At 49.4% G+C, this 22829-nt stretch overlaps 1 protein-coding gene across 3 annotated transcripts; it reads left to right on the top strand.

Moving 5' to 3' along the window:
- Positions 1 to 4166: 4166 nt before the first annotated feature.
- On the top strand, positions 4167 to 13869 carry SNX11 (sorting nexin 11). 3 transcript variants are annotated; one of them, XM_041727005.1, is made up of 8 exons: positions 4167 to 4247; positions 6689 to 6748; positions 7690 to 7744; positions 8181 to 8267; positions 8576 to 8676; positions 11152 to 11247; positions 11469 to 11681; positions 12338 to 13869. In XM_041727005.1, the coding sequence occupies exons 3-8, from the start codon at positions 7703 to 7705 to the stop codon at positions 12621 to 12623; spliced, it is 825 nt and encodes a 274-aa protein (XP_041582939.1). In that variant the 5' UTR covers positions 4167 to 4247; positions 6689 to 6748; positions 7690 to 7702; the 3' UTR covers positions 12624 to 13869. The 3 variants fall into 3 exon arrangements, with proteins under 3 accessions (XP_041582939.1, XP_041582940.1, XP_041582941.1); XM_041727007.1 differs by lacking the exons at positions 4167 to 4247; positions 12338 to 13869 and adding exons at positions 6093 to 6229; positions 12070 to 12269; XM_041727006.1 differs by lacking the exon at positions 6689 to 6748 and having other exon boundaries at positions 4174 to 4247.
- The last annotated feature ends 8960 nt before the right edge of the window (positions 13870 to 22829 follow it).

Raw genomic sequence — 22829 nt, 5'->3', positions numbered from 1 at the left:
GGCTCACATATTTATTCATACTACCTAAAGCAGTACCCAGACCCATAGAAAGGGCTCAAGGAATATTGCTCTAGTGAGCATTTGCAGATATATTCTTTGGTTCTCCACATGTAGCCTACAGACTCTGGGAGTACCTGAGAGAGTTTCAGGGAGTCTGTAAGATCAAAACTATTTTTTTTTCAAAACTATTTTTATGATAATATTAAGACATGATTTGCTCTTTTTCACTGTGTTTACATTTCACTGATGATGCAAAGGTAATGGTGGGTAAAATTGCTGGCACCTTAGTATGAATCAAGGCAGCGCAGCATCAACTGGTGCTAGAGTCATTGTCTTCTTCCCTACCACACCTATGCAATAAAAGAATTAAGAAGTCACTTTTGGGGTGTCTGGCTGGCTCAGTCAGTAGAGCATGTGACTCTTGATCTCAGGATTGTGAATTCGGGCCCCATGTTGGATGTAAAGGTTATTTAAAAATAAATCTTAAAAATAAAGCCACTTCCACTTAACACTATCCTTTATGAAGCAGTACAAATTATTAATTGTGTGAAATCTCTCTTCTGGAGTTTATATATTTTATTTTATTAATTAATTTATTATTTTGTTATTTATTTATTCATGAGAGACACACAGAGAGAGGCAGAGACATAGACAGAGGGAGAAGCAGGCTCCTTGCAGGGAGCCCAATGTGGGATTTCATCCCCAGACTGGCATCATGCCCTGAGCCAAAGGCAGATGAGCCCCCCAGGCATCCTAGAACACCACTTTTCTCATCTAAGTACTAGCTAGAGGGATCCCTGGGTGGCGCAGCGGTTTGGCGCCTGCCTTTGGCCCAGGGCGCGATCCTGGAGACCCGGGATCGAATCCCACATCAGGCTCCCAGTGCATGGAGCCTGCTTCTCCCTCCGCCTGTGTCTCTGCCTCTCTCTCTCTCTGTGACTATCATAAATAAATAAAAAATTAAAAAAATAAAAAAATAAAAAAAAAATAAAAAATTTCCTTTAAAAAAAAAAAAGTACTAGCTAGAATTGACTCTGCTTAGTTATGAGATCTGGGGTGTTCAAGATGGTATGGCTATGGACTTTAGAACACCATTTTTGGGGCAGCCCTGGTGGTGCAGCAGTTTAGCGCCGCCTGCAGCCCAGGATCCTGTGATCCTGGAGGCCGGGGATCGAGGCCCACGTTGGGCTCCTTGCATGGAGCCTGCTTCTCCCTCTGCCTGTGTCTCTGCCTCTCTCTCTGTGTGTGTGTGTGTGTGTGTGTGTGTTTCTCATGAATAAATAAATAAATTAAAAAAAATTTTTTTAAAAAAAGAATACCAATTTTTGCTTGAAAGAATGACAGGGAAACTATGGCTATTCAGATTTGAATATTTGAATGGAACTAGCCTGACACTTCAAGGAAAACTGACTTATAGTATTTCTGTTAATGATAAAATTTGATCTTTCTTTTTAAAAATATTTTTTAAAATTTATTTATTTGGAGGTGAGAGAGCAAGAGAGAATGAATGTGGGGGGCGGGTAGGGGCAGAGAGAGAATGAAAAGCAGACTCTCCACAAACTGTGCAGGGAGCCCATTGTGGAGCTCCATCCCAGGACCCTGGATCATGACCCAAGCTGAAGTCAGATGCCTAACTGACTGAGTCACTCAGGTGCCCCAAAATTTGAGCTTTCAAGAAAAAAATTGCAATTTTGGAAATGCATCTACCAAAGTCAGCTTGATAGCTTCCCAGGATTTTCCTGATGAGATCAATGATGATTATAATAAATGTAATTTTTTAATGTTAAGTAGTGAATTTCATCAATATTTGGAAGATCCACATAATTCAGTAAACCAATATTTTCCAAGTTGTTTCAGATTCCCTATGGCGGGCAGCCTGGGTGGCTCAGTGGTTTAGTGCCACCTTTGGCCCAGGACGTGGTCCTGGAGACACAGAATCCTGCCCCCATGTCAGGCTCCCTGCAGGGAGCTTGCTTCTCCCTTTGCCTGTGTCTCTGCCTGTGTGTGTGTGTGTGTGTGTGTGTGTGTGTGTGTGTGTCTTCATGAATAAATAAATAAAATCTTAAGAAAAAAAATAATTTGGGGTGCCTGGATAGCCATGTCATTAAGAGTCTGACTCTTGATTTCCACTCAGGTCATAATTTCAGGGTTGTGAGATCAAGCCCTTCTTCATACTTTTGCTGGGTGTGGAGACTGCTTGGTATTCTCTCTCTCTATGCCTCTCTCTCTAATAGTAAAAAATAAAGCGAAATAGGAGAAGCTCCGGTGGCTCAGCGGTTTGGCACCGTCTTCATCCCAGGGCATGATCCTGGAGACTGGGATCGAGTCCTGCGTGGGGCTCTCTGCATGGAGCCTGCTTCTCCCTCTGCCTGTGTCTCTGCCTCTCCTGTGTGTGTGTCTCTCATAAATAAATAAAATCTTAAAAAAATAAAAATTACCATTTGTTGAGTTTTGCTAGTATCATAGAAATGTATCCACAACTATTGGCTAAAAATACCTCTTCCTTTTCTAACTATACAGTTGTGTGAGACCAGATTTTCTTCATTTCCTAGACCAAAATAAGAGCAAACCAGAGAGAATGGGGAGGCAAATATGAAAATCCAGCTGTCTTCTATTAAGCCAGACATTAAAGAGATTTGCAAAATTGTAATGCAGTGCCATTCTGCTAATTTTCTTGGGGGGGGGGGAGTCATAGTTATATTTTATAAAATATATTAAGATGTATTGGCTTGTTACTATATTAGGTGAATTAATACATGCTTCTTAATTTCTCAATTTTAATTTCTAATTCGGTAAATATCCCACACACTTTATTTTTATTTTTTTTTTTAATTTGAGAGAGAGAGAGAGAGAGAGAGAGGCAGGAACTGGGGGGAGGGCCAGAGGGAGAGGGAGCAGTAGACTCCTTGCTGAGCAGGGAGCCAGATAGCGGGCTCAGTCCCAGGACCCCAGGATCATGACCTGAGCCCAAGAGAGACACTTGAGTCTGAGCCACCCAGGCGCCCCTAAACAAACACACACACTCTCTCTTTTTTTAAAGATTTATTTATTTATTTATTCACGAGAGACACAGAGAGGGAGAGAGGGAGAGACACAGGCAGAGGGAGAAGCAGGCTCCATGCAGGGAGCCCGACACGGGACTCGATCCCGGGTCTCCAGGATCACGCCCTGGGCCGAAGGCGGCACCAAACCACCAAGCCACGCAGGGATCCCCTAAACACACACTCTTAATTTTTAATAATGTTTGGGCGCCTGGCTGGTTGAGTCCTTAGGGCACGTGACTCTTGATCTCGGGGAGGTGAGTTCGAGCCTCAGGTTGGGCTATAATTTCCTTAAAAAAATGTAAAAGGATCCTGAGGCTTAAAAGCTTTAGGATCAGTTTAGAGCCCCACGGTCGAGGGTAGTGCTGGGTATTGTACCCAGGCCATCAAACTCCAGAGCTTGTCTTTTGTGACCCGACTTCTTCCTTGATAATATCTATGCTAAAATTATCCTTAAGCAGGTTGTAAAAAAACACAACATAAAAATCATCCCATTCAACGCATTTTCTTTTCCCCAGCCAGCTGCACGATCCTTCTCCGGGCTTGTTTCCGCGAGTGAACCGGGTGTTTGCTGGGCCATCCCAGTTCGGTTTTCGCTTTGACAAATTTGTGGTTTCTACGAGAACGTTGAGTTGTGACGCCTTCGGTAACTCCGCAGGGGAACTGCAACCCACGGGGGTTCAAATGGGGGAGCTCTCGGGACTTTGCGATGCTCCAGGAATGTGGGCGTCTTCTTTCTCGATCTTCCCACAAGCTAGACGACCCTCCTCTAGACTGAAACACCGGAGACGACGTCTTCACACCTCCCGAGCCCGGGGACCCTCCGTTGGCCCTTTAAGGACGCCCCCTCGGCCTCATTGGCTGGGGCTGACAACGGTGGGCGGGACACGGCTCCGGAATGGCTGTCAGAGCCCATTCGTCGCTGCTCACTCGCGTCCACCCTCCCGGGTCCCAAGTGAGTCTGAAGGGATCCGGACTCCCGCCAGGGCCTGGGCGGGGCCGAGCGCGGCGCCTCGGGAGCGGGGATACCCGCTGAGAGCTCGGGCCGGGAGGGGCGGGGCGTCTTGGGCGACGGGGATTGGCGTTGCCGGAGCCTCCTCCCGTGGTGCACCGGGGCACCGGCCACTCACCCGGAAGGAGAAGCTTAGCCTGGCTCTATGGTGCGGCGCTGGCGGTGTCGCTGTGGGGAGTGGGTACTGCTCTCAGGTGAGGGGCCGCGGGCGGGGCGGCCGGGAGTGGATGCAGCTCTCAAGCCAGGCTTGAGCGTCAGGAGTGGCGTTCGGGGGTGGGAATCTCGCTTGACACCTCTTGGAAGAGGCTGGCTCGCCTCCCGGGATGAAGGCGGGTGCTTGCTCGGTATCCCAGGAAAGAAACTCGGCTTTTTCATTTGTTTTTAAAGTGTGAAGCATCTTTCCTTTCCACTCCCCAAGCTTAATAGTCAAAGGGGAAGAAGGGTCGTGGGGCTCCTTTGCTCTTACTTCGTTAAGAATGGAGGGGGAGTGACCCAGAGTTTGGCGACATTTACCGAAACGGCTAGGGCTAGGAGTGATGACAAGTATTTCACAGGACAGAGGCCGGCTCTTGCGCTAGACTGTGGTCGCCGTCGTGATTTATCTTCCAAGTGTAGCGAGCGACAAGTTACGGAGGGACGAAGTGGAGCAGAGCTGCTGGGTTGGGAACTTGGTCAGGAAAGGGAGCATCCTCTACCACCTGTGGGTGTTTAGGAAGGAGAGCTTTCTGGGTCCTCTGGCATCAGGGGCTCAAGAATGAGTGAGAAGGGAGTAGGAGTCTTGGTAGCTCAAAACACTTATCACCTGAGGTTTTTTTTTTTTTTTTTTTTTTAAGATTTTATTTATTTGTTTGACAGAGAGAGCAAGAGCAGGCAGAGGGAGAGGGAGAAGCAGGCGGTAAACAGAGAGCCTGATGTGGGGCTCGATCCCAGGACTCTGGGATCATGACCTGAGCCGAAGGCAAAGGCTGAACTGACTGAGCCACCCAGGCTCCCTACCTGATTTGTTTTTTAACCTGCCTTTTTGAAGTAGTTTAAATGGGAGTGAGGATGGTGCTGAGAAAGCCCTGAATTGCTACGTTGAATTGTCAGGACATAGGAAACCTTTACAAGGAATCTTTGTAAAAAGCAAACGACTGCGTTCTCAGAGAGATTGGTGTTGGTAGGGGTGGAGAAAGTAAAGGGAGCTTCACATGTGGTTGAAAGGACCCAGGAAATGTAGTGCCACGTGAGATGCAGACATAGCTGAGAGGATCGCTGACTTATCCTTATTTGCATGACCGCTCTATTTCCCAGATCACGAGCTAAAGTTAGGAACTTCCTTCTTCCCCTCCCTGGACAGAACTGAGCTTCATTTCATTTCCTGCTGAGGAGTGGCATCTGTGTGGAGGAAGCTGGTGGGAAGGGTAATTGCTAGAAATTATGACTCTGAATCTAGGTTTTTGTGTTTGTTCCAATGTCCAGTGTTTTTAAGGAAAAGTTAAAATGGAAACTTTGTTAGTGCCCTTTAAACTTAGATTTAAGTATACAGCATCTTGGGGCAGGGGTGCTAGGATTTTTTTTTTTTTTTGAAAGCCAGTTTAAGCCATTTGTTTCCGAGTGGTGTTAGCTCCAAAGGAAAGGAGAGAAACTTACATTTGCAGATGGTTCAGGGTCCTAGACAAACTCTTTTTGAGCCTGAGAATGATGATCACTTGGTTACTAAATCATGGTCCTGAATTTGACAAACCTTTTAAGGCACAGGAGATGTGTGAGGTCCACTGAGTATGTGGATGATAATTGCCTTGTCATTTTGCCCATCATTACTTTTGTGAAAAGAGATTTCAGAATATTTAACTCTCTGCTCTTGTGCTGGCAATTTACCAAATGCCTGAAAAGAGAAAAAAATTAAAAGGTTAGTTGTTCACCAGCTGGTCTGTTCTTTTTGGTAACAACCTTTTTTTTTTTTTTTTTTTTAAAGATTTTAAAAATTTATTTATTCATGAGAGACAGAGAGGCAGAGTCAGAGACACAGGCAGAGGGAGAAGCAGGCTCCATGCAAGGAGCCCAATGAAGGACTCCATCCCAGGACTCCAGGATCACACCCTGGGCTGAAGGCGGCGCTAAACCGCTGAGCCACCCGGGCTGCCCTGGTCACAACCCTTTGACTGCTTACATTGGGGACGTTACACATGGGTTGGTAAGGAACTGGAATTTCCTTTCAGTTCAGGATGCCTTTGTGATGGTGACTGCATCAGATAAAAAATCAGATTGTTGGCAAAAGTACAACAATGGTATCGCAGTCACAAAACCTCTGGCTTGCTCAACGGTGTGGTCCAGTCCTATCATACACCATGCAGTTTTATCCCTGTGCAGTGGCTGTATGTGGAGAGACCTTCTGGTGTACTGGAAAGATTTGGGAAAGCTGTTTGCTCTGCTAATTTTGCGGTGTAAATGAGTTCCCCTTCTCTTGAAACGTTAGCCTTGTGTTAGCAAAACATAAAATAGAAGGAAACTCATTACACGCGGTTCTAATGGTAAGGCAAAACTAATAAGAGAATGTGTTTAAAATTAATTGTAAGCCTGTAAAAATGAGTGGGTGTGTGAATGGGTATGGGGGGAGGAGAGAGAGAGCTTAGAGATAGTCTTGTTTTCCCAGGAGCCGGCCTGGATCATTTGTTGGCAGTACATATTGGCTGAAGTCAGTTTTCATTTCAAGGTAAATTGGAAAGGGAAATTAAACCTTATTGTTCCGCTCTTAAGAGAGGAGAAGGGGGTGGAGGCAGCAGCCAGGGTGGATGCTGTTGGAGTGGTTCTAGGAGTAACAAGATTAGTGCTGTATTTTAACAGAAGGTGACATCATGGGCCCCTTTGGACTGGAGTAACCCAGCGCTGGAGGCTTCATGGGCCCCTTGTTGGAGTGGGCGATGTCGCTGCACATGTAAACTGCCACACTGGGGGAAATCAGGGGCTTAGGCTTTAATGAATCTTTACAAAGGATCGGAAAACATCCCGAGCCGACCTGTGCAGCTGTGGGGTGCTTGGGCATTGGTACAAACCGGATAGCATATCGAGAGAGGAAATGACTGGAACCATTGGCTTGGGTTCTGGAGAACAGATTAGAGAAGGGAAGGTCGAAACTGGGCAGCCCATTCAGGTGCTCCCTGAGCTCCCCAGCTCCCTGATTGACCTCTGGGTAGGTGACGACTTAGCAAGACAGACTTCAGAGCCTTGGTGTTGGTGGGGCTTGATTGTCTCTAAACTGCCAGGAGGGGGTGGTGTCAGGCTCACTTGCAGAGGCTCTTGTGTGCCCCAAAGAGACTTTCACCTGCAGTCCTTAGCAGAAAAGGTCTGACCTTGAACTTGCCTATTCTGACTGCCTGACCTGAACGCTTCACAGACCTAAACATGCTTTGTTGGGCTAGACGTGGCCTAGGTAAAGGTCCTGGCTGTGGTCTGCAAAGAGGGGCAGGGGCTTTTAGCTTGGCACTGAGCTAAGGTATGGGAATTTTTTTGCTTCCTCTTAAGTTTAACACAAAAACAAAAAAAGGTGCCTGGGTTTTCCCAGGGGGGAATCAGTGAAAATTTTTCTTGGTAAAGAATGATAAAAATAGAGGCATGCTAACAGTGATTGTTCTCCTGTCCTCTGTCCCCCATCAGATGTTTTCTTCCAATGGGCTTTTGGTGTAGGATGTTGGAAAACCAAGAGCAGGAGGTAAGCGTGTGGTCTCCAGGAAACAGGTGGGTAGAAGTTTGATGGGACTTGGGTAAAGATGCCTATCATTGCTGCATGGTGTTCTAATGACAGTAATACCTTGGGGGTTCTGATGAGCTCAACGGCAGAAGAAGGATATCCATAGTAAAGCCATTCCTGGGAAATGAGGTTCCATTTTCACTAACTTTCCCCATTCATTGGAATGTCGTTGAATGTCAGATTCACAAGGGCAGAGATTTTTGTCTCTTGTTTATGTATTACTCCCAATGCTTTAGAACTGTCTGACACATAGTGGGCGGTCAATAAATATTTGTTGAATTGAATGAATAAATAAATGAATGGGTGGTGCTGATTGGAAAAATCTGGCAACCTGTATTGTCAAAGCTGCCTTACTATGTGGCCGAGCTGAAGCTGAAGGAGCCTTTCTTACCTCCAGGAGGTGATCACCGTGCGTGTTCAGGACCCCCGAGTGCAGAATGAAGGCTCCTGGAATTCTTATGTGGATTATAAGATCTTTCTCCACGTAAGTGCATCAGCCTTCTGTACGGGGTCAGCACTCTCGAGGGCTGAGGGCTAGAGCAGAGGTGGAGCCTGTTTGTGGATATTTTGACAGTCCTGAGACAGAGGAAAGAGAGAGAGGTGAGGAATGAGCTTGGGGTATGCTGTAGAGTTGCTTTCAGGCTGCCTGGTGGCACCTTGCTCAAGTTGGAGCCCCTGATCTGGACTGCGGCCTGGTGGCTTGGATCTTCCGTCGGAGTGATGATGGGGATTTGTGTGAACTTTGTCTTTTTCTCCTTGGCTTTTTTCTTTCTCACATGCTTCCTCCTGTAGACCAACAGCAAAGCGTTTACTGCCAAGACATCTTGTGTGCGTCGCCGATATCGTGAGTTCGTGTGGCTGAGAAAGCAGCTGCAGAGAAATGCTGGTTTAGTGTGAGTTTGCTTCTGCTTCTTTCTTGGGTCTGAGATTGGTTTTTCAGGCATGTACGTGAGAACCAGAGTTTACAATAACGAAAACTTGGCAATATGTCAGGAACTCAGGAAATCAAGACATGTGTTCTTAAATTATGTTTTCAAGTCAGTGGAAAAAGTAAAGACAAAAGTTCTAGCATTTTGACCTAACAAAGTCTTATAAATATCAAAAATATTTTTAATATGCATATTAATCGAGAGCTAAACAAATGTACTGTTAGCGTTTTATATGTGCATATCACTCATTATCAGAAACTTGTTAGCACTTGGACTTAGGTAACCAGTGGTGTTCCTGTCCATTTGACATGTAAAAAAAAAAAAAAAAAATTTTTTTTTCTTTTTTTGTGGAGAGACCTTTTTTCAGAGATAACAAACTGAAAGCCTTAGGAAAAGCAGTATTGTTCACTCCTCACTTACACTACCCCAAATAAGTCTTAAAACTAGAGACAATTTAGAACAGTGATTCCAGGGCAGCCCCCGTGGCTCAGCGGTTTAGCGCCGCCTGCAGCCTGGGGTGTGATCCTAGAGACCTGGGATCGAGTCCCACATCAGACTCCCTGCATGGAGCCTGCTTCTCCCTCTGCCTGTGTCTCTGCCTCTATCTCTCTCTCTCTGTCTCTATGAATAAATAAATTAAAAAAAAAAAAAAAAAAGAACAGTGATTCCATTGCAGGACAGTCCCTGAATGCTCTGGGGACAGGGGGCCTGCGGGTGATCTAGCCAGGGTGATCTAGCCAGTTAGTTAACATGTGGGACTGATGAGGCTGCTGTCATGGGTCAGGCCCTTACAGCCAGTTGGAACTTCTGACAGATCCTGCATTGTCTTGCCTGGCCTGTTGTTTTTGTTTGTTTGTTTTGTTTTGTGGGGGTGGAGGGGAGAGAGAGAGAGAATCCCAAGTAGGCTCCATGCTCAGCACAGAGCCAGCTATAGGGTTGATCTCACAACCCTGAGACCATGACCTGGGCTGAAATCAAGAGTCAGATGCTTAAAGGACTGAGCCACCCAGGAGCCCGGCTTGTTTGTTTGTTTAAGGGCAGGGAGAGAGAGAAAGAGAGAGAGAGAGAGAGAGAGAATGAGAATGAACAGTGGGGGAGGGACAGCTACCCAGGTGCCCCTGGCCTGTTTTTTGTTTTTTTTTTTAATATGTTCATAATAGAAACTAGGGAGGTCGAAAGGGTTTGTGGATGCCTTGCTGCAACTCTACTACTTTTAGGAAATTCAAAGCATGTGAGGGGCACCTGGATGGCTCAGTGGGTTAAGCATCCGACTCTTGATTTCCACTCAGGCCATGATCTCGGGGTTGTGAGATTGAGCCCCAAGTTAAGCTCCACACTGGGCATGGAGCCTACTTGGGATCCTCTCTCCCTCTCCCTCTATCCCTCCCCCTGCTCATGTTCTCTCTAAATAAATAGATAGATAAATAAATAAATATCAGTCTTTTTTTTTTAAAGATTTATTTATTTATGATAGACATAGAGAGAGAGAGAGGCAGAGACACAGGCAGAGGGAGAAGCAGGCTCCATGCTGGGAGCCCGACGCGGGACTCATCCCGGGACCCCAGGATCGCGCCCCGGGCCAAAGGCAGGCACGAAACCGCTGAGCCACCCAGGGATCCCCAATATCTATCTGTCTTTTAAAAAAAAAAATCCTAAGGGACGCCTGGGTGGCTCAGTGGTTGAGCGTCTCCTTCGGCTTGGGACATGATTCCAGGATCTGGGATCAAGTCCCACATTGGGCTCCCTGTGAGGAGCCTGCTTCTCTGTCTGTGTCTTTCTCTCTCTCCCTCTCTCTCTCTCTCTCTCTCTCTCTCTCTCTCTCTTTCTCTCTCTATGTCTATCATAAATAAATCTTAAAAAAAAAAAAAAAATCCTAACTAAGCATGTGGCCTTCCTGGATTAAAGGAGGTAGTCTTGATTTACACACAGGGACCCAGCATGTTCCATGCCTCCATGTCTAAATTTCTCCCTTTTTATTTTTAAAATTTAAAACATTTTTTAGTTTTTCCCTTTTTAAAATAAGAGCTGATGGTGGGAATGGGTTTTGTAAACTATGTAGTATAGCAGCAATGGAGTTTTGAAGCCATAGACATGGTTCAGGTACCAGCTCTGCTGGTTATTAGCTGTGTGACATTGAGAAATTTACTTAACTTCTCTGATTCTATTTCCTTACTCCTGAAATGGGAACATCAATAGATTTTTCATGGGTTTTTGGGAGGAGTAAGTGAAATAAGGTTTGTAAAATATTTAGCACAGTGCCTGACACATGGCATACAGTGACTATTTGCCCTGCTCCCCCTCCCCCCCACACCTTATTAAAAGCTATTTGTATTGATTTGTGCCTCTTTAAGATGATTTCCTTGATCTGGGAGAGAAGGAGGGGGATGCCTGTCTTTAATGTTATACTTATGTTGGGAGTTACATTACGTGACCCCACAGGCCTGTACCTGAACTTCCTGGGAAGTCTACCTTCTTTGGCAGCTCGGATGAGTTCATTGAGAAGCGGAGACAAGGTCTGCAGCATTTCCTGGAAAAGTAAGTAGACATGGTAGGCTAGCACCTGTCCCCCTGGTGTGGGCGAGGAGGGGGTGGGCAGGAGCAGGATGGCCCCTTCGATCGATTGGATGGGTGCATTTGTAGTGGATGCGTTTCTTGCACTCCCAAGCCTTCAGGCTGGAAGCCCTTCAGAGGACGGGCCTGGCGAGAGCAGCAGCTCTGGGGGAGTCTGTGTTGTACCTCTTGTGTTTGCCCCATAGGGTACTGCAGAGTGTGGTCCTCCTATCGGACAGCCAGTTACACCTCTTCCTGCAAAGCCAGCTCTCCGTGCCTGAGATCGAAGCCTGCGTCCAGGGCCGAAGTCCCATGACCGTTTCTGATGCCATCCTTCACTACGCTATGTCAAACTGTGGCTGGGTCCAGGAAGAGAGGCAGGGCTCTTCTCATCTGGCTAAGGGGGACCAGCCCAAGAGGTAACTAGAGTGCTAGGATTTCTGTCGCCTAGGCCAGTGAGGCGTCCACTTGCAGGGGAAGTACTGTCTCAGCCCTGTAGCCTCTCAGAAGGGGTCTTGGTCTCCCTGCACCTGATCCTCTCACCTCAGGCACCCCTGTCCCTGGGTGGCGGGCTCTCCCATTGAAGCCTGGAGGAAAAGAAGAGAAGGCTGGCTGGTTCTTTATTTCTCTCCCCGCCCTTTTATAAAGTAACAACTTCATTGAGATATAATTTACATACCATAAAATTCACCCTTTTAAATGTACAATTCAGTAGTTTTTACTTAGAACCCCAATTTTTATCACTCTTAAAGAAACCTTGTGCCTCTTAGCAGTGACACTCTGTTTTCCCCAACTCCTCACCCCCAGTGGCCACTCATCTACTTTCTGCATCTATGGATTTGCCTGTTCTGGACGTTTCACCCAAGGGGAGCCATGTGATGTGCGATCTTTTGTGCCGAGCTGCTTTCACTCTGCATATTATAGTGTAGATGAGCACCTCCTTCCTTTTTAGGGCCATATAGTATTCTGTCTGTATAATAGTCCACCTGAATAATATTTCTCTGCCAGCTTTTGTGCTTATCCACTGATTTTTGTTCATCTGTTCATGGCCTTCTTTTTCCTTTCCTGTTCTCAGTTGCTGCTTCCTTCCAAGATCGGGCAGGAGGAGCTCCCCCTCACCACCTCCCAGGGAAGAGAAGGACCATTTTGAGGTGTGGGCTCCAGTTGTTGACTCTGCAGCTCCTTCCTTAGAGAGCACCCCCCTTCCATCTGCCCCCTCCCCCTCAGGCTGTGATTTTGCAAGGCCTGAGGAGGGAGCCTCTGCTCCCCAGCCTGTGAGGAGGGCTGTGGGTGGGGACCCTGCTGTGCCTTTGGACCCTGGGCAGTTAGAAACAGTTTTAGAAAAAGGAGCTCTGGTCTGAGCCCTGAGTTCTGCTCCAAGGTGGAGAAGATGGAGGCAGGGAGACTGGGGTGGGTTGGAGCACAGGGCAGGTGCTGGGGAGGTGGGGCCACTTGGAGTCTCACGGTTGCCTCTGCTCAGGTTGCGCACACAGAGCACAGTCACCACAACTCAAGCCCCCTCCATGGGATTAAACACTGGAGGTTGTAATTTAGGCATAAGGCCCATAGGCTGTTGGTTTTGCACGGAAACATGGGGTATATTTACTCTCCTGGGAGCTGAGTTTCTTTAGATGCTTGTTAATGGGCCCAGGCACATTGCCTCAGGTTGACGGGTTTGGGGACCTGCAGAGTGGCAGCTTCTCAGCTGTCCTGTTGAATACTGACCCAGCAATGCTAGTATACTTGTCTTCCACTGGCTGTGTTTTCGCTGCGCCCTCCGAGCACTTTGTTTCTGGGAGGCCGGCCTATGGCCTACCTCCTTTAGCTGTGGCCAGGGTGGTGAATGTCTGTCCTCCGTCCCCCTCGCCTCCTTGCTTTTCCTTCACCGACTCCCAAGGCCAGGGCACCCTCCGATCCCAAGCCCTGAGCTGGCCATGGGGACCCCGAGACCCACAAAATAGCTAACGGCCACCACGGGAGAGACACAGGGGACGCCTGGAAGCTGGAGGGAGGGAAGGCGGCAGCGGGAGGCTGGGGTTTAGGAGAGGCTGGCCCCAGGCCGCCCGGTCTCTCCTGGCTATGAAGCAGGGCCGGGACTGGCTGCTCCGGGGTTGGCGACGGCGCCTTTCTTTTCCGAATCCTTCCCTTCTCCCCTAGTAACGGCCCCGCCCCCAGGGCTCCCGCCATCGCACGGCCCCTCCACTGTGTCGCTGTGTCGCTGTGTGCGGGGAGGCCGTCTGTTCAGTCCAGTGGGGGCACAAGGGCTTTGTTTGTGCCTGGGGAGAGGGCTCTGGGGATGGGGATGAGGAACGGCAGGCCTTCAGACAATGAGGCATCTGGCCTCCCGCTGCCGCTGCCGTAACCGAAAGCCTCTCCGCTGGGAGCCAGCCGCCAGGCAGGGCGGGAGCGGGAGCGGGGAGCGGCGCCACCCCGCCCGGCTGCGCCCGCTGCCTCGGCCCCAGGCTTGGGCGTGCGGTGCCCGCTCGTCCCGTCCCCCGCCCCGCCCGCCCCGTCTCTGGGCCCACGCACGCCCCGCGCTGCTGTGGGACTGTCGTGGCATTTAGTTCAGAGTTGAGGGGCTTTGGCCTGAAATAAAATTCAAGTATTTAAGACGGTTGTTGCCATTCGTGTCTAACAAGCTGTAGCCGAGGAGGAGGGAGTGCGGCCTGGCAGTAGTTACTTTCATAAATCATGAATTTATTAGCGTGGAAATAATGGTTCGAGGCTGTGCGCCTCGGCTCTCCCGCCCCGCGTGTGCTGCTTGGTCCGGGTCGGGAGGGGGGGCCCGCTGCCAGGGAGCCCCGATCCAGCTCTCCCGCCGTCCTGGGCGTGAACCTCGTTAGGTATAATTTACCTGGTGCCGCTTCCCCTCCTCGCAGCCTGTCTGAGGTGCCAGGTGCTGGGAGAGAAATAAAGTTTGTCAACAGGCAGATGCAGAGCCCCGGCGGGGGCTCCTCCCTCTTTCCCGCCTGCCTCCCCCGAGCCTCTCCTTTATACGAGGCCGCCGAGCCAGGCGAGGATAGAAAACCTACAGAGGCGAATCCAAAATGTCAAAAGAAGTTCATTTAAAAGGGGGAAAAAAATTCCATCCACAACCGTCACAAAAACCCGACAGATGCTAAGCTAATGGCATCCGCTCTGCCGATTGGTGGGGACGGCTCATGAATATTAATGAGTCCAATGCTCCAAATGGTGCAGCTGTGAACCCAGCTGTGCCTGAAGCTCTCTGATCTCGAAACTTCCAGACAGGAGCCGGAGGTGGTCTGTGTCAATTCCCTACTCAGCCAAAAAAACAGCAAGCCGGGTCGGCCTTCTTCTGTTCCCTCCTCATCTTCCTGGAGCTGGTGCTCAGCAGCTAGTTGTGCCAGCAGGGTGGGCTGCTGGGACAGCAGGAGCTATTCGAAGACACGGATGTGATTTTTCTGACTCCCGGCTCTTTTAATGATCCATTACCAGCAGTGCATACAACAGCAGCTCAGTTAATCTAAGGCCAGGCGCCATCCCCTCACCTGCTCCAACACAGTTGAGTATAGGCAGCGGGAGGAATTGTCCTAAGAAGGGAGGAGTTTTTCTAGTAAGGGCCTGGAGTTGCCAGGAAAACCGCAAAGCTGAATTCTCCTCCTCATCCATGCCATGACCTTGGCCTCTCACATTTTGCCCTGTCCCTGTGTGTGCTAAAGGCTGTTCACTGTGGCACCTCTGTACGGAGGATGGGAAACCCCTGGGACAGTGGCTGGCCGAGCTGTGCTCAGCTTTCCCAGAACTAAGGTGTGTGAGGATTTAGGTTTGAGGTAGGTTCTGTGCCTGATTCAGTCCCCTTCCGACTGTGGCCCAAGTCTGGTCCTCTCCTGTTGCCCAGAATAGGTGATGCCATGCTCAGGGGTTTCCTTTTGTTAGGGAGGAAGGGGGTGTGTGTAGGGGGAGGTAGGTCTGGTATGAAGCGAAGTCTCCTTTATTTGCATCACTCCACTTGACCTCAGTGGCCAGCAAGGAGGGGAAGTTCAGAATGACACTCATTTTCTAGCTGAGGAGACTGAGCTGAGCATGGTTTTCAAAGAGCATGTTTTTATTCATAAAAATTATTTATTTGTTTGTTTTAAAAACACTCTACCCCTGACACAGAACTCGAACTTACAACCCCAAGATCAAGAGTCATACGCTCTACCTGCTGAGCTGGCCTAAAACGCATGTTTTTAGATGGTGGGAGAATATGTTCATGTGAGAGTGACTTCCCCAGCTCTGTAAGATGAGGTTTTTGTTTCCTCCCCCAGTCTTTTTTTTTTTTTTTTTTTAAGATTTTATTTATTTACTCATGAGACACAGAGAGAGAGAGAGAGCGCGGCAGAGACACAGGCAGAGGGAGAAGCAGGCTCCCTGCAGGTATGGGACTTGATCCCGGGTCTCCAGGATCAGGCCCTGGACTGAAGGCAGCGCTAAACCGCTGAGCCACCCGAGTGGGCTGCCCTCCCCCAGTCTTTAAAAAAAAAAAAAACCCCAAAACTAAAAAAAACTACTACTCAAGAAGGAAAAAAAAAAAAAAAGCCCACTTGTGTAGCTCTTCAGAGTAGTTCTCAGAAATCAGCTCCTCTGCAGTCCTCAGTTTTCCAGCTGCCGAGGCCTTAGATCCACACCAAGTCTTAAGACATCCTAAGACTCATCTTAAAAAAAAAAAAAAAAAAAAGACTCAGCGGAGTTTGGGAGGCGATCATAACTCTTTTAACAATCTGATTGGACTTCAAGTGAGCTCTGTGTTTGTGGATTTGTTTATATGCCTCAGCTCTTCCTGGATATTCTTACCACCTTGGCGGTGGGGAGGACGGGAGGAGGTAACGTGGGGTTGAAGGTAGAGATGGAAACAGACGAGCGCCTGGCCTGCCTCGCAGAGGCCACGGGAGCATTCAGTCAGGGACTGGAGTGGCATCTGCAGATTTATACGTGAGCAGCCTGCTGAGGCACAGCTAAAGCCAAGCAGATAAACAGTGTGGGATGGTGACTTCTCAGTCATGCCTGGGCACACATCCTAAGTCAAGCCTCCTGGGCAGCCCTCTGCCAGCAGGGACTCGGCTCTGTAGAGGGCATGTCACCTGGCTCACAGTAACCTTTGCATTGTGGATAAAGCATACCCCTTCCCATACTTCTTAGTACGTCCCCTCTTTCCTCAGCCCATTTTGGGACACCCTCCCCCCCCCTTCTCACTCACTCTCTGCCCTGCCTCTTTTCTCTACAGAACTCTCTTAGGAACTGCTGCAAAGGCCAAATGCACTTGGCCTCACCAACAGGGCCGCAGGAGCCAGTCCCAGCATGTTATTAGAGACCTAACTTCTTGGGAAAAAGACCAGTTCCACCTTAGTAATGGCTGATTGGGACTTGAAAGCTGGAACCTCAAATCTCAAGATATAATAAACATGGACAGTTTATGCTCAAAGGGGTAACAAAGCCACGTTTTCTAGGAGACCATGCTCCTGAGTCAATTAGCAAAGTGAATAATTTTACCTCCTTTCCATTCAGGGGAGGCCTGGTCCACTTCCACCAGCCCGAGAGGAGGAAGTGAAGGGGGCAGGAGTAATAGGGGCAGATGGGAAAGCTAGAGTGAGAATTCAGAGACGGTCTGGAAGTCTTGAAGGTTTTCCCCCCTGGGAGGGCAGGAACTTGAGACTCTTCTGTAATCTTTGGATTATGGGGGTCTCCCAGTCCAAATTCCTCACCCTTTCACCTGTGGCTCCGCCGGGGTGGGGGGGGGAGGGGCTGGGAAGCCAGGCCCGCCAGGCCCTTGACCCCAGTCCCATGAACAGACGGCCCAGAATAGCGAGAGCCCGAGGCGGTTTGTTGGAGGCAGTGCAACCTGCCTGCTAGAAGCTACGAGACTTAGATATATTCTACCAATTAGGGCACATCTGTTCGCAGCGCGGAAAGGCGGGCACTGTCTCTTTAAGAGCCATCCCACTCCTCTCCTTGAGTGATGAGGGCTGGGAGCATGAGGGAGTCGGATGCTGATTAAACAGTCCTACTGCCCAGCTCTGTTAGAAAATTACTGTAATTATGATCTAGTCCCAGCAGAGGGATGAGTTCCAATCCTGCTAATAACCCTTCCAGGTGCCTCAGATTCGGGGCCCAGGGGAGGCAGCATCGGCAGGGCTCTGGCTGGCTCTGGGGCCGGCGAGGGCCTTGCTGTCTGGCCCGTGCACGCAAAACCAGCAAAGCCGATGGACCCCTCCTCCTGTCTTGGCCTCTGAGAAGGCTGTGCGTTTGGGCTGGGGTTTCCTTTTATGGTTCTTGACCCAGCTCCAAGGAGTTCACTTTGCATGAGAAAAGTTCCCCTTAAAAACCTACATGAAGGGCCAGGAAGGATAAATGTGACCTTCAGGAAGTGACAGCTGTCCTGAGCCTCCCCGCCTCTGTCCGACGACTGCAGTCAGCATTGCATTAGCCCGACCCTGTGCAAAGCCCAGGGAACTGCGGTGGAACCAGAGTTTCCCGTCGGGGGCAGCCGCTGTCCTCTCTATTGGGCGTCGGCGACCCTGGCTTCTTGCTCTGAAGCCGAGCACAGGGTTTCACTCAGTCATGATCAAGAGTTTCAGGGATCCCCTTTGAGAGTTCTGCTACAGGAAACGGAAACAAGGATCACAGCCCCAGAGCTCCAGACGCACGAGAGACTCCCTGGCCTGCAGCTCCCTAAACCAGCAATTCCGGGTGTATTCACTTGAAAACATCGTTTTTGTAGTGCAAATCTGCAGCAGGGCAGGCAAACAAACCTCAAAGGTGCTTGTGGAGCGTGGAGGTTGGCGCTGGCTCGTTGGTTCTTAAACCCTGAGGAATTCATGGCATTTCTGCTTTAGGCTTTCCAACCTAGCTGTGGGCTTCTCTCTATCCCTGTAATCCACTGGCTGAAGCACAAAGTTCTAGAGGGTAGGGCAGTTTCTCTGTGCTTGGCCTTAAGCACACAGTGACCCGGGACAGTGGTCTTCAACCAGGGGTGATTTTGTGCCTAGGGAACATTTAGGGGGTGGGTGGGGGGAGGACTGCTGGCATCTAGTAGGTAGAGAACAGGGTGCTGCTGTGAACATCCTACAGTGTCCCTAACAACATAAAATTACCTGCCCAGCATGTCAGTAGTGCCAGGTTGAGAAAGCTTGCACCAGCAGATGAAACAATAAGTTCCAATCTCTGCACCCCCTCTTCCCCTGCACCGCCTTCCAAGTGTCGGGGAAGTGACTCGGATCTCCAGATGCTGATCTCCAGATGCCGGGCGATCTCCTCCAGGTGGGATGCGCCCGGCGACAGGCCTAGCCGGGTGTGGACCCACGGGAGGCGTCCAGGGTGTGTAGGTGGCCGGCCAGGGGGTGGGGCATGGGGTGGGGTGGGAGGGGTGAGGAGGGATCGGAGGCCGGGCGCTGCCGGAGCGGGGAAGTGGGGAAGTGTCTGCAGCCTGTGTGCTGTTCCGTGATCCGATGAGGGGGATGAGCGGGCCAGCTGCTCACCATCCGGCTCAGAGCGTCTAGCGTAGAAGCAGATGCCCTCTTTGAGGACCAGCACTAGAAGCCTCTTGGAACCCAGTCCCACCGCAGGAGGCAAGGAAGTGGCTTAGCATGCGGTTCTCCAAGCACGCTTCCCGCCGCGGCAGCCTGCCAGGTGCAGGGGTGGCGGCAGTGGGGGCCCCGCGAGGGCACTGAGCACACACGGCTGCTGCTGGCCGCCCCGCGAGCAGCTTGGTGCCGACCACACGGGCCTCTCAGAGCAGCCTGGGTGTCGGGAGAGAAAGCTGGTTGGCAGGGTCCGCAGAGGCCCCGGGCGGGCGGGGGAGGGAAGGGGGGGAGAGGGGGAGGACTGCATCAGGAGGCACGTCAAAGCCTGGAGGGCCCGGTGATCTCTCTCCACCGCCCGCCCCCCACGTGACTGGCCCACCCATTCTGTGTTTTAGGGGGACCTCTGATCCTCCTTTACACCTGTGGGCTTGGCATCAGTTATCAGTGACTCCCCCCTTTCAGTCTCAGAAGTGTCTCTGGAAAAGAAATGATAGGGTCACCCTACTAATTCTACCTGTTTCCTCTAATAAAATAGTTTTGTTCGGGGTGGAGGCATTGCATTTATAAAAATGGCCTATGTGGGGATCCCTGGGTGGCTCAGCGGTTTAGCTCCTGCCTTTGGCCCAGGGCGTGATCCTGGAGACCGGGAATTGAGTCCTGCGTCGGGCTCCTTGCTTGGAGCCTGCTTCTCCCTCTGCTTCTGTCTGCCTCTCTCTCTGTGTGTCTCTCATGAATAAATAAATAAAATCTTAAAAAAAAAAAAAAACCAAAATGGCCTATGTCTTAAAATGTGTCATTAATTGGATCCTAAAGAGTTGCCAAAGAATGATCATTGATTTGTACTCATGACAACAACCTTCCCGCTCCCCAACCAACAAAACAGACATGTTTTTTGAAAAGTTTTTGAGAGGGGAATGGGGAACATAATTTGAATCCCTTGAAGAAGGAAAAATCTCTTTTTTTAGTGGTAAGTTTGAAACTCCCAACCCAGTGACTGTAAATTCTACAGGGACAGGAGCTTGCCGGGCAGGGGGGAAGGGGGAGGAGCAAGGGACTCTGGTGATCCACGGCTAGAAAATGAGTCCAAGTCACTGGGCTGTGCAGAGGGGATAATCCTCTGTGTAGACAGCTGCTTTCTCTAAAGTCAGCTCCACAGATTTTGCTGGTGCTCTGGGTATTAGCCCATCAATGCCACATAAGATTTATCCTTCCAGAGCCTCTCCTGGCGGGGAGACCTATGGGGAGGGCTTCTCTGTGGCCAAAGATGAAGGCACCTCTGTTCCTGGCATCTGAGAGTTCTGTTCTTCAAATGAAAAAGCAAAAACACACAGCAAAAAAAAACATACTTTGGCTTCTCTTTTGTTTTTCTTTCTTGCTTCTCTTCAACTCAATTTTCCTCAAACCATTTTTAAAAATTTTTTATTTATTTATATGACAGAGAGAAGGAGAGTGAAAGAGCATGAGCAAGGGGCAGGCAGAGGGAGAGGGAGGAGCAGTGTCCCCGCTGAGCAGAGAGCCTGATGTAGGGCTCTATCCCAGGACCTTAAGATCAGGACTGACCTGAGCCAAAGGCAGACATTCAACCAACTGAGCCACCCAGGGGCCCCATGAGCCACCCAGGGGCCCCATCAAACAGGTTTTGAAAGGCAGGAGTGTATCCTCTTTGCCACCCCCACCCCCCACTAGCATTGCATTATCCTGCTCTTTGCATCCACACCACTGCTTCACTGTGACACAAGTGACTGGCACAGAGTGTCAGAATTTGAAAACGTATCACCAGAGGGGTATAACTGCAGCACAATGCGAGTGATGGAAGAAGCAAAGCGGCAGTTTCCAGAGTCCTCCATCGCATGTGCTCTTCCCTGGCAGATTTTGTGTGATTTTTGTCCAAACCAACACCTTTCAGATGCTCAGCTTTGCCACTTGCAATGACAGGTGACAAGTGAGGTGGTGCCACTGAGCAAACTGAAGGGCTAAAAGAAGTGGATGATAACTTGGAATCTAGGCAGCTCCTTACATGCTATGCTTACATCAAGTATCCGCCTTGAAGGGGAGGGCGGACATCGAGTCGGTTCCACCTTTGGGCCTTGCTCCCACTTTACATGGACTCTAACTGGCCTTAGGGAAAGAGATGCACCAGGAGTGCCCTTCTCATTCTTATTTTTATTCGCCAGAGGACAAGGTGTAGTCAGTTTTGACTTAAATACAAATTGAGAGAGAACAGTATGAGAAAAACTTAATATTGAGGTGACTGCAAAACAATGCCTATGCTATTTTGCTATATGGATGACAGAGAAAACACTGGGAAAACCATATTGTTAATGAAATGCAGCTGAAAGACTGCTTTCAGAGTATTTGGTATTTTCAGTCATCAGCTTGGACAATGCAGGCTGAACTGTACCAGCCCCAGGTCTGGTTATCCAGTGGGTGTCAGTAAGCTCTTCATAAATTATTATTTATCTGTAAAAGGCAGATATACATTTGCTGCTTCTTTTTTTTTGAAAGGTTTTATTTTTTAAGTAATCTCTACATCTAATGGGCTCAAGCCCAAAACCCTGAGATCAGGAGTCACTACTCCACCAACAGCCAGCCAGGTACCCCTGTACATTTGCTGCTTTTTTTTTTTTTTAATAGATTTTATTTATTTGAGAGAAAGAGAGAGAGAGAGGGCATGAGCAGGGGGTAAGCGGTGGAGGAACAGAGGGGGAGGGGCAGTGGGAGAGGGAGAAGGATGGGGAAAGAATCTCAAGCAGACTCCCTGCTGAGCACACAGCCCACTCCAGGCTCCACCTCACGACCCTGAGATTCTGATCCTGAGATCACAACCTGAGACGAAACCAAGGGTCAGACGCTTAACTGAGCCACCAAGGCACCCCTCTACATTTGGTTCTTAAATTTAGGAACTTACCTTTCTTATTTTCCTACCTTTATATAAAACCAGGGAAGGATAAAAGCCTCCCTCTCCTATTCCACCTGCCAGAGCAATTAGCGGCTATTAAGAAGCCATCTCGCATATGGTGTGGTTAGTTAAGTGATCTAATGCCCTGGTTATCCAGTTAGTCTCAGGCAGTAAGGTGGGGATTTGGTTAGTGGAGTCAAACAGAGAAGAGGTAATCTGTCCAGTTGCTTTCTGAGGCTGTTGGTTAAAATCGGGGCTGTCAATTGCTTGGGGAACAGTTTTGCTAGGTGAGGCTTAGCTTCAGGCAGACTACAGGCACCCACTGCCGCTTCCAAAAGGTTTCCTTTAGAACTTTCTCCTAAAAGGGAATGGCCTTCAGCCTGTAGATAGTCTTATCAACCCATCGGACTTTTATCTTTTTCTTGCCTCTAACAATGTTAAAGATCACCAGATGGCTATGGACCCAATTCCAGATTAGTCCATTCGTTTATATCTTCCAAGGCCAATCTAGTTTCTCTCCCTGCTGGGTTTCACAGCTAGAGGGTTGGAGGTCTGAGTGCCTACCCTGCAGTTGATGGAGGTGCCAAAGACCTTCACAGAATGGTGAATGCTGTAGGTACACACGGGCCTGTAGCTTGAGGAGGGATTTGTTTTAAGTTCTGGAAGCCAATGAGCATGACACTACTGAGGGATCCCTGAACCAACAGCGAGTGGAGAGGGTACCCTGCCCTTGCTCCTTTCTCATCCCCCTTTGACCCTGCCTGGGACACCTGCCCCTCCTCTCCTGGTAGCCCCTTTTCTGGTGTCTCACAGTCACAGAGCAGTGGCACAAAGCTCTTCTCTCCTCTTAACCACCAGCCTTCCAGCCTTGGGCCCCTGGAGGTTCTTTAAGGGAGGGAACACTCTGGGGCTTGAGGGTGAGGGTGTTTCTGATTGCTTCCCTTGCTATAGGCTTTAGAACAATGCCCGTTCCTTACCTGTAGGTTGGGGATTGGTGCAAAGGCCCCTCCTAAAAGGGGAGGCAAGTGGTTGTTCTTGGTTCATCTGCTCATGTGCTGCCACCTAGTGGTTCAGTCTCCTTTAGCACCGCGTGTAAAGTGGAGGGCACATTATGAACAGTTTTATCTCATTTTTTCCCCTCCTAG

Source organism: Vulpes lagopus, chromosome 12, assembly GCF_018345385.1.
Source record: "Vulpes lagopus strain Blue_001 chromosome 12, ASM1834538v1, whole genome shotgun sequence".
NCBI lineage: Eukaryota > Metazoa > Chordata > Mammalia > Carnivora > Canidae > Vulpes > Vulpes lagopus.
This window is presented reverse-complemented; position numbering and strand designations above follow the sequence as displayed.